The 14,037-nt window shown below is 41.3% G+C and overlaps 1 protein-coding gene across 1 annotated transcript in view; it reads right to left on the reverse strand.

The window, feature by feature from the left end:
- Positions 1 to 378: 378 nt before the first annotated feature.
- Positions 379 to 14,037, reverse strand: part of dennd3a (DENN/MADD domain containing 3a) — a 29,196-nt gene continuing 15,537 nt past the window's right edge. Inside the window, exons 19-30 of the mRNA XM_071540613.1 lie at positions 12,771 to 12,850; positions 11,891 to 12,070; positions 11,363 to 11,533; positions 9,779 to 9,908; positions 9,211 to 9,318; positions 6,714 to 6,814; positions 4,493 to 4,647; positions 4,200 to 4,266; positions 3,649 to 3,721; positions 2,926 to 3,044; positions 2,611 to 2,748; positions 379 to 2,451 (exon numbers count right to left, since the gene is read on the reverse strand). Coding sequence (XP_071396714.1) covers positions 2,257 to 2,451; positions 2,611 to 2,748; positions 2,926 to 3,044; positions 3,649 to 3,721; positions 4,200 to 4,266; positions 4,493 to 4,647; positions 6,714 to 6,814; positions 9,211 to 9,318; positions 9,779 to 9,908; positions 11,363 to 11,533; positions 11,891 to 12,070; positions 12,771 to 12,850 — 1,517 coding nt within the window. The 3' untranslated portion in view covers positions 379 to 2,256. The remainder of the gene's footprint in view (positions 2,452 to 2,610; positions 2,749 to 2,925; positions 3,045 to 3,648; positions 3,722 to 4,199; positions 4,267 to 4,492; positions 4,648 to 6,713; positions 6,815 to 9,210; positions 9,319 to 9,778; positions 9,909 to 11,362; positions 11,534 to 11,890; positions 12,071 to 12,770; positions 12,851 to 14,037) is intronic.

The following is a 14,037-nucleotide window of genomic DNA, read 5'->3' on the forward strand; positions in this document are numbered from 1 at the left end:
CTCCAGTGAAATTGGTATTTTGCATATTGATCTGTAAAACTAAACTTGACCAACTCTTGTCAGTAAGCGCGCCTCCACTCTAACTGGTCTTCTTATCAAACAACGCCCTCTTCTGGTGGACTTTGGGAAGTGCACAACAATGGGCTGGGGTCAATTCACTTTCAGTTCCATCAACACAAAATGTAAATAAAAGCTGTAATTAATTTGCTAATGGTACAACATTTATTCATAGTCATTTTATTCATAACCTTTGCCAAAGGTTTTGTTTTTTTGTTTTTTTTTGGCTTTGGAAGAAATCCACTTCCTGCGTGAATTGAACCTTTCTCCAGTTGAAAATAAAGGAAAAGTAACAACTTAGTTTAAAAAGTGTATTCACTGTATTTATTGGTGGTTAGAAGTTAGAAACTACCGTTAACGGACTTGGTGACAATATACAGGTTCCAATGAAGTCTTATAAAAGTCAGTAAAAACAACAATATTCATCAAAACATAAAATACATATCAATGGTTGAGTGTACATACTGCATTGCGATCAGTTTAGTTTACAAGAAGAATATATTTAGCTATTTTATGTACAGATTTTTAACAATTATGTGCAGTTCATAAATACAGTAATACAAGACATGTTGAACCTCTGAGTGAAGCTCAGTTGGCATCGTCTCCAAAGTGTAGAAAACATCTCATGACCCTGGGAATAAATTATCCCACTTGTAAAATGTCAAAACACACAGAGGTGTATGGATTTATTGATGAGGTTTTCAAAATTCAAATTCAAAAAAGGAAAAAGAGACTAACAGTTTCCTGTAGCTACTGACTGATGCAAAAGATGAGAAAAGTTAGTGTTTTTCACATGTGAAGAATGAAGACCAACACTGATCTCAAGTCTGTCCTGTTTAGTTACTCCTACTGGGATAAAACAAAAGTGTGCATATATTAAATATTAATACAAAGCGGCATATCTAATATAATACTAATGTAATAACTAGTTAGCGATCCTATTCTAATGTACAGAATATAAATATCTCTCTAAATTTCTAAGCAAATGGATAAAGGTATTTTATACCCTGGTATCTTGACTTTTAGTAGATTTTCTTTATTAGTCACATGTCAAGTCGTCTATCGGTTTCCATTAAAGGACTAATTAGTCTTCCTTGTTGAAACCAAGATGGACTACAAGAGGCTAGCTTGGAGCTAATGATTCCCCTTGGTAACTAAGATACATGGCAACAATGATAAAATGCTATCACAGGGAAATCCATGGACAAATGTAGAAACTAGTATCTGGTAAAGAAATTGAAATTGAAAATGTCAAACTGAGCATTTAATCATTCTGACAGTCGTCTTGGCCGTGTGTGTTCATCATCCACAGATTCCAGTAGCTTCCAAAAATAAACTTGTTTCATTTGTCGCGCTCTGAAACGCATCATACTCTGATGTATGTCATGTGCCACTGGTGTGTCACGAGTTTGAGTCTGGCTCCCAACTTTTTATCACGTCATCTTTTCTCTCCATCATCTTTCCTGGCACGCTCCACTGTATACAGTCCAATGAAGCAAAAATTCCATCAAAATAAACTACTTAAAAGGCATCTTCCCACAGTGACAGTGAAATCTGGCATCACAGCGACTTCACTTTCAGGGTATCAGTTCCACGAGGTCGCCACATAATACTAGTCTGAGTTTTAGGTAAAATAGTTTATAGATAATTTTGGATTAAAAAATATATATATATATCTTGACTTATCTTATTTCAGTCTTCATTTGTCATTTGTCCCTCAGATTCCCTAAAAACAATTTGTTAGTACTGTTAGTGTTCCTAACTGCGACTCACAACTTCATAGCAGCTGGGAGAAGCTGCTCAGTTGGTGCCACTTAATGTAAACACTCATGTAACTTGTTGCTTCACATGATCTTCATATCTTTGTGATCGTAACGCTGAGGCAGGCTGAGGTTGCGAGTTCGATCTCCCTATATTCCACCTTCCAGATGGGGATCTTGCCTTCATTTTCCATTGAGTACATAGAGATCCATGGGTTCTCAATGTGGGGTCTTGGGCCGCCACGGGGTCCTTTAAGAGGCCACAGGAGGTCCCATATAATTTAAACAGAACGATAGTAATGAGAGAATACTATTTCTGCTTAAATATAAATACTAATTTAATGTTTAATGTTTTCCACCATCCCAAGAGTGGTGCATCTTGTCCCAAGACGTCTTCCTATTTATCGAAGTGAATCGTGTTGCGAGTTCGATCCCCTCTCTACTCCACCTTCCAGATGGCGATCTTTCCGTCGTGTTTGGCCGCTCCGCTCAGGACGTACCTATCCTCGGCAGAGCAGAGTGCCGTCACCCTGTCGTTGTGGCCGTGCAGCTCTTTCAGCACCAGGTGGCGCTCTGTGTCCAGTATGTAAATCTTCCCTTTGGTAGAACTGCGGCCCACACCGCCCACCCACACCTGGAGAGACAGGGGGGTTTAAAAAGAGACAGATAATGTTGCCAGAATTATGATCATGTGTAAGTGTTTTTAAAGGTGTTTGTTTCTGTGTTTTTCTTGTTTTTGTTTGTCTGAGTGTGTGTGTGTTGTCAGTGTGTGTCCGTGTGTGGGTATACTAACCTGATTTTTAACTTTAATCATGCAGTAACACCCAGTGCAGTCCTGTAGTGCCACACGATGGAAGGGTCTGGTAGTGTCCTTTAGATGCCAAATACACACCTCCCCGGAGTCTACACACACACTCCATAGCTCCTCCCTCTGACACACACACAAACACACACACACACACACAAGCAGAAACACCCAGAAAGAAAGGGTCCCACACAACACAAGTCAGATGTGCAGACCCACATATGCAAAAAAAACACAAACAGTAGTAGTATAAGAGCGAAGAGAGAGTGTGTGGGTGTGTGTGTGTGTGTGTGTGTGCAATACCTCAGGTAGCAGCAGTATAGCGCTGAATGTAGCAGCAGATCCTCTTTGTTGCTCAGGGAGACTCAGACGATGTTTCAACGAGCCATTCCTCCATACCTCCATTATACTGTCCCTGGAGCCTGGAGAGAGAGACTTATTAGACACTTATTTGTATTTATATTTTTTTAACTGCAAAAGCACAATTTTTCTGTTTGTATTTTTAAGTTTATTTGACCTACTCCTATTTATATATTTGATTGCAATGTTGCAATGTTACACAGCTCTGTTTACACATTTAATTATTCTAGTATATCTTTAATTGTACGTACATTTTTTGTTTTTATTTCACACTTGCTTTGGCAATGTAAACGTATGTTTCCCATGTCAATAAAGCCCCTTTGAATTGAATTGAGAGAGACAGACACACAGAGAGAGAGAGAGAGAGAGAGAGAGAGAGAGAGAGAGAGAGAGAGAGAGAGAGAGAGAGAGAGAGAGAGAGAGAGAGAGAGATTCTCCTCAGTTTCTATCCCTAACCCTCAATTTCCCATTTTGATCCTCCTGCTACTCAGGAAATCAGAAAGAATCACATCAAGTACAAGAAATGAACAGGTAACTGTGTTGCTGACACTGGTGCATAGTAACAAACTACTACTACTCAAACTACTTTATGTGTGTTTGTGTATGTATCTGTCAGTGTGTGTGCGCGTGTGGGTGTGTGTGTGTGTGTGTGTGTGAAAAACTTACAGCACCACAGGGTTCCATTATAGTTGTAGACGGACTGCAGACGATCGCAGGACAGGCGGAAGTGCTTCCTCACCTGAGAGACAGACACAGAAGACACACAAATTAAAGAAAATCTGCCAAAATGGGTACAAAACAGGCAGAAACAGGCCAAAAACTAGAAGGAGAGAGTCCAGGACAGTGAGCTAATCTGACCAATGTGTTCATCTGACAAGCATGACGGTAGCTCAAATGCAAAAGTTATTATTTTTTTTAATAACGGCAGTGACACAAGTTCAATCAATTTTAGGATCATCCCTGTAGAAAGCGGACAACTATTATTTTGAGATGATTTTTAAGGCATTTCTGCTTTTTTGGACAGTAGATACTGGGATGACATGTGACAAAAGGTCATGAGTCAGACTTGAATTTGTGAGGTGCACTCCAACGTCCCACCTCATCTTTATTCCAGTCACTCTGTACTGTTTTATCTAATGCTTGACATAAAGCAGAAATGCCATAAAAATGTCTTTAAACTCAGGATGGTATAAACTAAGCGTTGATTTGAGACTGACCTGTAGTGTGGCGACGTCCCACACCATGACGGTTCCCTCTGCGCTGCAGGAGTACGCCACCTTCTGGCTGAACAACACAACACAGAAAGGGATTTTCATTTACATTTTAGCCCTTTACCTGACACTCTTATTCAGAGTATCAGAGTGAGTGAGCAGGTAGAGAGTCAGTGTCTTGCTGAAAGAAGGGACACATGGTTGCTGCGGAGATCGAAACCTGTCTCCTTCTGTCTTTCCTGATTGACTGACTATGTTTATGTCATTTTTACCTGTCCACATTTGTGTGTGTGTGTTACCTGTATTTGTCTGTGCCTAGGGCCAGGCCGGTGACCTCAGCTCTGTGCTCGGTCAGCTGTCTGTTACACACCATGGCCACCATGCTGATGATGTAGATGACCGAGTCCTCAGAGCCCATCCAGACCTGGTCCTTGTCAACGCCCAGCATGCAGTTCTGAAAGAACAGAGAGATGGACAACAGACTGAGGAGGTGACGGTACATCTTCACACCAAGCATGCAGAGAGAGGGGCGACAGAGAGCGAGACTAACAGACAGAGAGAGAGAGAGAGAAACAGAGAAAGAGAGAGGAGAGGCCAGAAACTAAGTGACAGAAAGAAAGAGAGAGAGAGACAGAGATATACAGAGAGAGAACGGGAAAGAGAGACAGAGTTTTAAGTCAAGAACAACACATTTTCAACATTCTAATCTAAGTAGTTGAAAATGCCTGAACAGAGTAGTAGAGTAGTGAGATGCATCATTTCCACAAGTTTCTTCAAAATCTAATCAGCGGTGTCAGAGATACCACATGTGACAGATGGGCAGACGACAATAATAGCAAGAGTAGAGTCAATTCAGTCCAGTCAGATGGTGAAATTTCATTCCAATTAAATGAAACACTTTATTTCCAATGTCAAATAGCAGTTTCTACTTACTGTTGGAACCGACTGAATGGAAAGTGAGTGCTCAGTGAGTATGTGTACAAACTGACAGAGGGGAATGACAGACAGCTAAAATAACGTTTTACAGACTATTTCTTAGCAAGGGAGCTGTGTTTAATTAGTTTCTTCCAACACCTGCCAATGTGATGGCAGGTTGGCCAAACGATTAGAGAAACCATGCTGTAACCAGAAGGTCGCAGGTTCAACCACCTGTGACCCACCTGGGGAATGGAGGGGGGCAGGTGAAATAGGAAATTAAATGCTCTGTGCAGTACCCAACCTCTCCACTAGGTGGTACCACTGTTCCAATAAAATACGGCTTGGCTACTGTACTGTACAGTTAAGGATCTGCACACAGGGCCCCATTCCAACACCATTACATCCAACCTTCCTATGTCTCTACAGACAACATTTTCAGTCCAAAAAAATAAAAATAGGATTTTCACAAAGTGGTAGTCTGTGTATTTTCCAAATTGTAAACTTAAATAAATGACTAAACAATGTGAAAAATTGCTGTTGTTCACAGCTGCTAGCAGTAATGCCCCCCAACTAAAGATTTAGGCTGTACAGGGCAGTTTAGTTTTGAATGTAGGATGTAGAATGTAGCCGTAATTTCACTATGTTTCACTATGTCTGTTCAGTAGCTATTTTTATCAGCCATCGCAGTTTAAGTCACTGCTGTACTACATACACACACACACACACACACGCACACACACAGATAGAGAAGTTAACATATTCCATGTGACTGTGACCAGCATGCTTAGAGAGGAGGTGAGTGAATTAGCACAGTCCTAAGAAGTGGCTCAAACCCTTACACTCATCCTTAACCTCATTTACCGATAATGTTCCACTTCAGGAGGCTCAGAGCCCTCCTGTCATACTAAAGCCTCTCAAATCTGATGTTTTCTTTTGTTTACTGGAATTCATGTGCTGAGGAAATGCCGTGATCCCAGAGTGCATTATAACTATTCAAAACACATTGTTCAGTTTCTAAAACAAGCGACCTTCATTCTGAAAATAGGGCTGTTTTTCTTAATTCCAGACAAGTTGACTGCTGTATGAGGTTTCCATTCAACAGAAGTGAAGAAGAAGATGGGGAATAACAGCTTTATCTGTAGGTGACGTCAATGGCATACATAACATACATTACATACATACTGTATGTTGTTTATCTGCTGATCCTACGTTTTGAAGCAACTGTATATGAGGCCAAGTGTTCAGATATAACAAAAGAACTGCTGTGGGATCAACGGTCAGCTCACATGAAAAAAATCACCTTCACTAAGACATTAGAAAGTATGAAATTAAAAAAGAAAGACAAACATGCAATATATTATAAATTTGTATGTGTGTGTGCATATGTATCGTGTATCTGTGTCACAACTAAGGATTTACACTTGTTTGTGTAGGCCAATATGTTTGTGTGCATAGTTACATAATGTTTACTCACAGTGCATGTGTGTGCCACTACTGTGTATCTATGTGTGTTCTCACCATTTGCAGCATTCACAGTGTGTGTGTGTGTTTGAATGTGTCTTTGTGGTGTGTGTGTGTGTGTGTGTGTGTGTGTGTTCTTACCACTCTTGCATTCCCAACTTGTAGACAGGTGTGTGTCAGGGACCAACTGGAGGCATCAAACACCATCACCTTCCCCCCGCTCACAGACACCCATAACTGACCTGGAACACACACACACACACACACACACACGCACGCACACACACACCATTTGTGTTTCTCGGTTATTTCTCAATACCTTATCACAGACTTGTGACCTACAGTACAGCTGCCAAAGTTTAATCTCTCAACAGGGCAAGATGAAATGTAAATATCCTCGCTAACTAACTGGTTGGTGAATTATTATTAACTCTGATAGAGACTGCATGTATCACCTACAAGTGACTTTGAGTATTTCAAATCAATTTCATAACTCTTTGTGCTAATTCAAAAGCATGGAGCAGTGGAAAACCTGTGCTTTTGAAATATTAGTAATAAGTAATTAATTAGGAGCTTTTTCCCGGAGTGACTAGCAGTTTGGATGGAAACCCTTCATATTTTTCTGCAGGCTGGCTCCACCCTAACTTTACTTAACGGTCGCATTTCCTCCAACGTATTCAGCGCTATTTAAAAACACCACTGGGGGAAAAACTGAAAGTAACATCCTGTATTTCATAGGTGGAGACAGGGAGAAAAGGCGGGAGAGAGGGAGGGAAGGAGGGAGGGAGAGAGGCATGGGAGGGCATTTGGAGGTAGAAAGGGGAAGAATGCGAGAGAGAGAGAGAGAGGGGAGGAGAGAAGGAGGAGAGGACAGAGGAGAAGGAATGAGGGAGAGGGGACAGGACAGGAAAGGAGGACGGAGGAGAGAGAGACAGAGAGTGCGAGAGAGAGAGTGAGAGACAGAGAGAGAGAGAAGCGAGAGTGAGCTGGCCATGTGCCAAGGATTCAATTCAGTGACCTACATTCAGACCAGAGAGAGGGAGGGAGAGAGAGAGAGAGAGAGAGAGAGAGAGAGAGAGAGAGAGAGAGAGAGAGAGAGAGAGAGAGAGAGAGAGAGAGAGAGAGAGAGAGAGAGAGAGAGAGAGAGAGAGAGAGAGAGAGAGAGAGAGAGAGAAATGAATAGCAAGATTTGTTCTTTTCACCAACAGAAATCCCAAAGAGCTGACTCCTACAGAAGAACTGAACAGTACTCTGTATATGTATGCGTGTGTGTTTGTCACTGTGTGTACATGGGCATGCATTTGTGTGTGTGTGTGTGTTTGTCTGTGTGTATATCTACTCCTAGTGCCGGGGGTCAGTCTGCCACCAGCCGGGTTTCTAAGTGGTCACAGATGGTCTGTCCACTGAAGGCCACGGCTGTGTACCATTTTTACAAGTTGTTCCCTTTCAGTCTCCTCGTGCCCTAAACCATTTTCCCACATAATAAAGCCAGGGGATGGAGAATCAGAGGAGGGGGAGGGGTTGCCATACAAAGGCAAACAACAGTAACTTTTGTTTTATGTGTCATGACTAGGGTTTAGATCTCATATGAACAACAAGTATAAATGCTGCCATAAATAAAAATAAAACCGCCATAAATGCTACTGAACGGTATACAGCTTACTTATGTACTAACAACACTTTTGGCAAGACAAGAGACAATTTTTTCAGTTTTTTTGAGCACTTTTTGAAGTCAGTGATTTTACTTTAACTTAAGTACACTTTGACTTAAGTATTGTACTTTGCTACATTTTAGAATGGTATCCATTACAGACAACAAACATTGCAGACTCTCCTTAAGCATCGCTTCAAAAACTGATCAATGGTTGTGTAATGGCTTTAGCAGGGAATGATGAGTCGGCAGAGAAGAAAAGAGTCATCTGGCTTTTGTTCTTTACACACTATTTTTTTTAAAAGTTGGTTAACCCATACCCTTAAATTAGATACTTTTTTTTAACTTTTTTAGATTTTGTCACCAGTACTTTCACTTCTGCTTAGGTAAAATTGCAGCAAATTGTTCTAAATGGGACTCTGTCACTTATCCTGTGCTTTCACTTGACGTCACAGCTCCCATTGTCAAAGCTATATTGTGTATTTATATGAGGAGAGCCTTCCCTCCCAGTATTTTTTGGGATTCTGGCTGACTTCTATTTGTGTTTTCCCATAAAGGAGGGGGCAGAACAGAGGAGGAAGTGGTGTTGAGAAACTTTATTAGTTGTCAGCTTTATGACGCTCTCCCTCTGTCTGAAGGAGCACGAGTGAGTCGGCGAGAGGTGATGACATAAAACAAAGGTCAAGTGTGTGTGTGTGTGTGTGTCTGTCTCTGTGTGAGCATGTTTGTGGTTGTCTGTCTGTGCAGATGTCAGTGAGTGTGTGTCTGTGTCACAGTTGAAACCCTGTGTAGTGAAACTGCCCTGCGGCTCCAACGGCCAATCAAATCATAGACACTGACCAATCAGCAAGAGAGACTAACCTGATATTTGTCATCACAGTGATAATAAGAACGCTGAGGAGGTTGCCAGGTTACAGGACATACACAGGAGTGGTGTGTGTGTGTGTGTGTGTGAGTAGATGAATGTGTGTGTGTGTGTGTGTGTACCTGGTGTGTATAGAAGTACGTCCACAGCTTGAGGTGCGGTGAGTTCCAGGGAAGGGTTAATTTTGTGTTTCAGCGTCTCTGCGGTTGTCTTGGGAACCATCATAGGCACTAGACACACACAATAAGTATTGTTAAGAGATGTAACTAACCTTTAGCTTCTCCAAGGTGATGAACTCAGGCCAAAAAGTTGCACTAAAAACCCAAAATAGCACAAAAAAATCTCTCTCAGACAACTTCTGACTCACCCTGTACTTAGGGCTCATTAACATTTCCATTTCCAGATGATTTCAAACCAAACTAAACTGTGTGTCTGTAGTGGGCACGCTACAACTCAGAAGCAACTCATTAACCCTTTACAGGCCCATTTAAATTGTGTTTCCAACAAAGGTATAGAAACCAAACCAGACCAAAGCAAACTAAATTAATTACCTTAGCTTAAGAGCAGTGTAGATGGACAAACTAAAGCAAACTAGACTAAATTACATTCATATCTAAACTGACAACAATAATAACCATCATCATCATCATCATCATCATCACCACCACCACCACCACCACCCTCATCTACCTTCCATCTTGATGCGGTCAAAGTGAGCCAGTTTAGAAGCAGCGTAGATGGCCTTGTTGCTCTGCAGGCTGCCTACCACTGCATCCATTAACAAGGCATTGGTCAGAGCCTGCTGCATGTACTGGGGGTCCTACACAGACAGACAGAGAAAGATCCATTTACAATAATAACATACTTGATATGCAGCACTTATATAAAAGCAGACTTGATAGTCAAGTGTTTCACAAAAAGGCATTAAAAAAAAAAAGAATAGCAGAATATATCTAAAATGAGATAAAAATTGGGAAACATTCAAAGGGTTAAAAATAAAAAATATGAGAAACAACATAAGATTAAAAAAGTAGCCAAATCAAAAACATTTACATAAAAGCAAGTCTATTATTATTAAATGTATATATATGTTAGGGCTGGGCGATATGGACAAAATCAAATATCACAATATTTTTGACCAAATACCTCGATATCGATATTGCGACAATATTATAGGGATGACTATTGGTGCTTTCACAAAATATTTACACAATGATTTTTGATAGTAATGTGGATATAATGACTAAGTGGGTAAAGGCAAATAATAGAACAGCTAGAACAGTCTGTAAGTTCAGAAAATGACATCACTTTACTGTAATGCAGCCTTTAAAACCAGGAAAAGACAACACTTATACCATATCACGATATTACGATATCCAAAATCTAAGACGATATCTAGTCTCATATCACAATATCGTTATAATATCGATATATTGCCCAGCCCTAATATATGTTATATATTAAATTATTCTGAATCAATTCTAAATCTAACAAGGTATTGATAAGAGCAGGCAGAGAAACAGAGGTAGACAGAAAGAGTGAAAGGAGAAGGAGAGAGAGAGAGAAAGAGCTTGTTTGTTAATTGACCTAATTCAACAGCTTATTCCTTGGTTATTTGCTCTCAGCGTTGTTGTCATGCTGCCAGATGAGTTGACAATATTGCTGCTTATCAAGCTGGTTAGACAGGCTGACCTGTAAATTTACATTCCTAACATACTGGCTTACTGGCATACAGTCATGTATATAAGAGGAACTGAGAGAGCGTAGGAAAAACAGAGAGAGAGAAAAAGTGAGAGACACCGAGATTGAGAGAGGGGAGGGGCAGGGAGAGATAAAAGAAGAGAAGCGAGAGACAGAGAGATCGTACAGTTACATCATCTGGTTTCACAGAGGAAACCCACTGTCTTTGTTAGTGTGAGAGTGTGTGTGTGCACGTGTGTGTGTATTTATGTTCATTTATGCTTCATGGAATGTCAACCACACCCACAAAGGTTACTGAAGTTCACACTATCTGGCACAAAACACACACACACACACACACACACACACACACACACACACAGAGTGACTGGAGCCTGGATAGAGGCATTAGTAGCAGTGACAAACAGGCACAGTAACTCCCCTCTAATCTCTCTCTGTCTTTCTCTCTCACACTCTTCCTCCTCTCTCTTTTCTAACTGCCCTGTTCTCCCCCACACTCTGATACCTTCATAAACACACACACACACACACACACACACACACACACACACACACACACAAACACCGCCTCACCTTGTGCTGGTCGGCCATGTTGCGTCCGGCCCACATCTCCTTGACCATCAGGTTCCAGAGATCAGTCTCTGTCTTCAGATTGGCCTCGAACGCCTCCTTCCTGCCCCGAACACGCAGCTTCAGACTGGGGATCCGCAGCAGCAGGAAGGGAGCCGAGGAAACCTTCACCTCCTTCAGGGACAGAGACACAGAGAGAGAGAGAGAAAAAACAAAGATGGAGGACAGAAGAGAGAGATTAGAGGAGATATACTATTAGTTATTAAAATATTTGAAATGCCTCCCTCCTGCCACTGACATGCAGCTATAAGGAGGGGATGTTTGCTTATTTGTTTTGTAAGATGAAAAATAAAGAGCAGAGACACACACAAGCACACTACAATGCAATTTTACTTACAAACTATTATCTTGAGAACAGAGCTTGTTCTAGACTGTAAAGTTGGTATGAAGAGAAGAGAAGAGAAGAGAAGAGAAGAGAATCCTCTGTACGCCAACAGTACTTTCTTCCATTCTTCATTTCTTCCGTCTCACCTCTATATCTCGGTACTGTGCCACCTCTACGTAACCCGGTCGCCCGTTGGTCAGCAGGAAGAGCCGTCGCTGAGTCATGGCGATCTTCCCCACGCCGCGGCTCGTCTTGACCGAGGACGACAGCTTGAAGACACACTCGCTGGGTTCGATGTGCTCCGACACGGACACAGGCAGACACACCTGAGAAACACATTCATACCAGTCAGCCGTGGAAAAGCGTTATTGCTGTTGATTCATGTACATCTTCATCTATTCATCTCCAATCCTGAGCCAGAGAGAGTCAGGGTTTCATTCCGACCAAACACTCCAGCAAAACACTCAGCTGCTGTAGTGTTTGGCTGTAATCACAAGATCAATATCAAGGCAAGGCAAGGCAAGGCAAATTTATTTATATAGCACATTTCATACCCAACCCAAAGGCAACCCAAGGTGCTTTACAGAGTACACAGGCAAAAGCACAAGAAACAAATGATAAAAACATTAAAAGCGAGCAAGCAAAAGGACATAGAATAAAAACAATAAAAGCAAACAGGCAAATGCCCACAGATTCAAAAAAAAAAAAAAAAAAAAAAAAAAAAATTATTAGTATAAAAGAAAATCAATTAAATATCAAGTAAAAGAACAGACAGCTTTTGACTATGGGTCTTTATTGACCTCCATGTTAAACTATATTAAAATAATTACAACTTCACAAGACAAGTCCTAATACTTAGCCCTTGAATAAGACCGATTTTACCTCAGTTACCTAATGCCTAGCCGACTGAGTTTAACTTCAATTGTCTTGTTGAGGTGTGCTTGATTAATCTGGGCAGAGACTTGAACTGTAATAAAGGGGTTTGGCATCAAAAAGTGTATTTACGTCCATAGAGTATATACAGACCTCCTGTGCCTCGGCCTCAGTCTCCTTCCAGATGGTGTAGAACACTCTGAACAGATCTGGACCGACTTGTTTCTGATGTCCTGGGACACACACGCACACACACACTTTTAAAATGATGATAACATGTGGGTCCAACATTGCTCTGTGGGAGTAGGACCAAATGAAAGTTAGCCTTCTATGCCAAGCTATATTTTAATCTTCATTTACCCAGAAAAGGCTGACTGAGCAAACTTTTCGGCAACGCCCTGCTTCACACTCACACACACATATAAACATCTGGGATCTGAACAGCACAGCTGCAGTCTTCATTCCACACAATCTAATCTGCCAGCATGCCAGCGGGGTGAGCTGAGCAGTTGGGGGCTGCAGGTCTTACTGTATTGCAACAGTGACTTCATACAGAGTCTTTCTCTCCCTAACTGATATCCCACTGTTTACCATTTCGATGATCCGTCCCTGTGTTATGTCCTGCCTCACATCCTGTATCAATAGGAAATCAGACTACAGAGGCAAAATGCTCTCAAACTGATGTTTCATGGTGACTCAAAGTACTGTATGACAACAATTGACTCAATACAAAATCTCTGTTCACCAACACACCACACACACACACATGCAGCTCTGACAGTCTTACTCTTCCCACTCAATGTAAAACAATGTAATCCTCCACACACAAGTTACTCCTGTGAAAACAAATCTGCATTTGGATTTCTGGAGTTGAGAATTCTTGTTTTGGTTATTTGGTTGTTTTGGCTGTCTCCCCCTCTCACTCTGCAGGAGGGAAGCAAGGCATGTGTTTTCGCTACACCCAAACGGGACAAGAGAGCTTCTCTCCGATAACAGAAAATCCCACCTTCCTTGCCAAAGACAGATTTCCATCTTACACTTTCGGCTGAAAACTCATCACTTCAAAAAGTCGCCCTCTCCGCGCTGAATCACATCCCCTCTCTCTTATCTCCTCCTCCTCTCCTTGCTCAAACTGCTCTTATCTTGAAGCAAAAACAAAAAATGCCCAACCACTCTTTCCTTACTTCTCACATCTCCTATTTATTTCCCTAGCCCTTCTCTCCTTTCACTGCTTACTTGCTTGTAATGTTGTCAATCTAGGAACTGAAGCTTATTCTACTGGTGCACTCAGTTCTGCTCTGGATAAGAGTGTCGGCTAAATGTCTAAAATGTAAATGAAACACTGCCGATGATTAAAGGAGTAATGACCTGAAACAATGGATGCTCACAACCAGAATGTTTTTGTATGGTGTGGCAGTGC

Source organism: Centroberyx affinis, unplaced genomic scaffold, assembly GCF_046629955.1.
Source record: "Centroberyx affinis isolate AG114_WGS23_722 - 3 ecotype Tasmania unplaced genomic scaffold, CSIRO-AGI_Caff_v1 ptg003698l_1, whole genome shotgun sequence".
Taxonomy (NCBI): Eukaryota; Metazoa; Chordata; class Actinopteri; order Beryciformes; family Berycidae; genus Centroberyx; species Centroberyx affinis.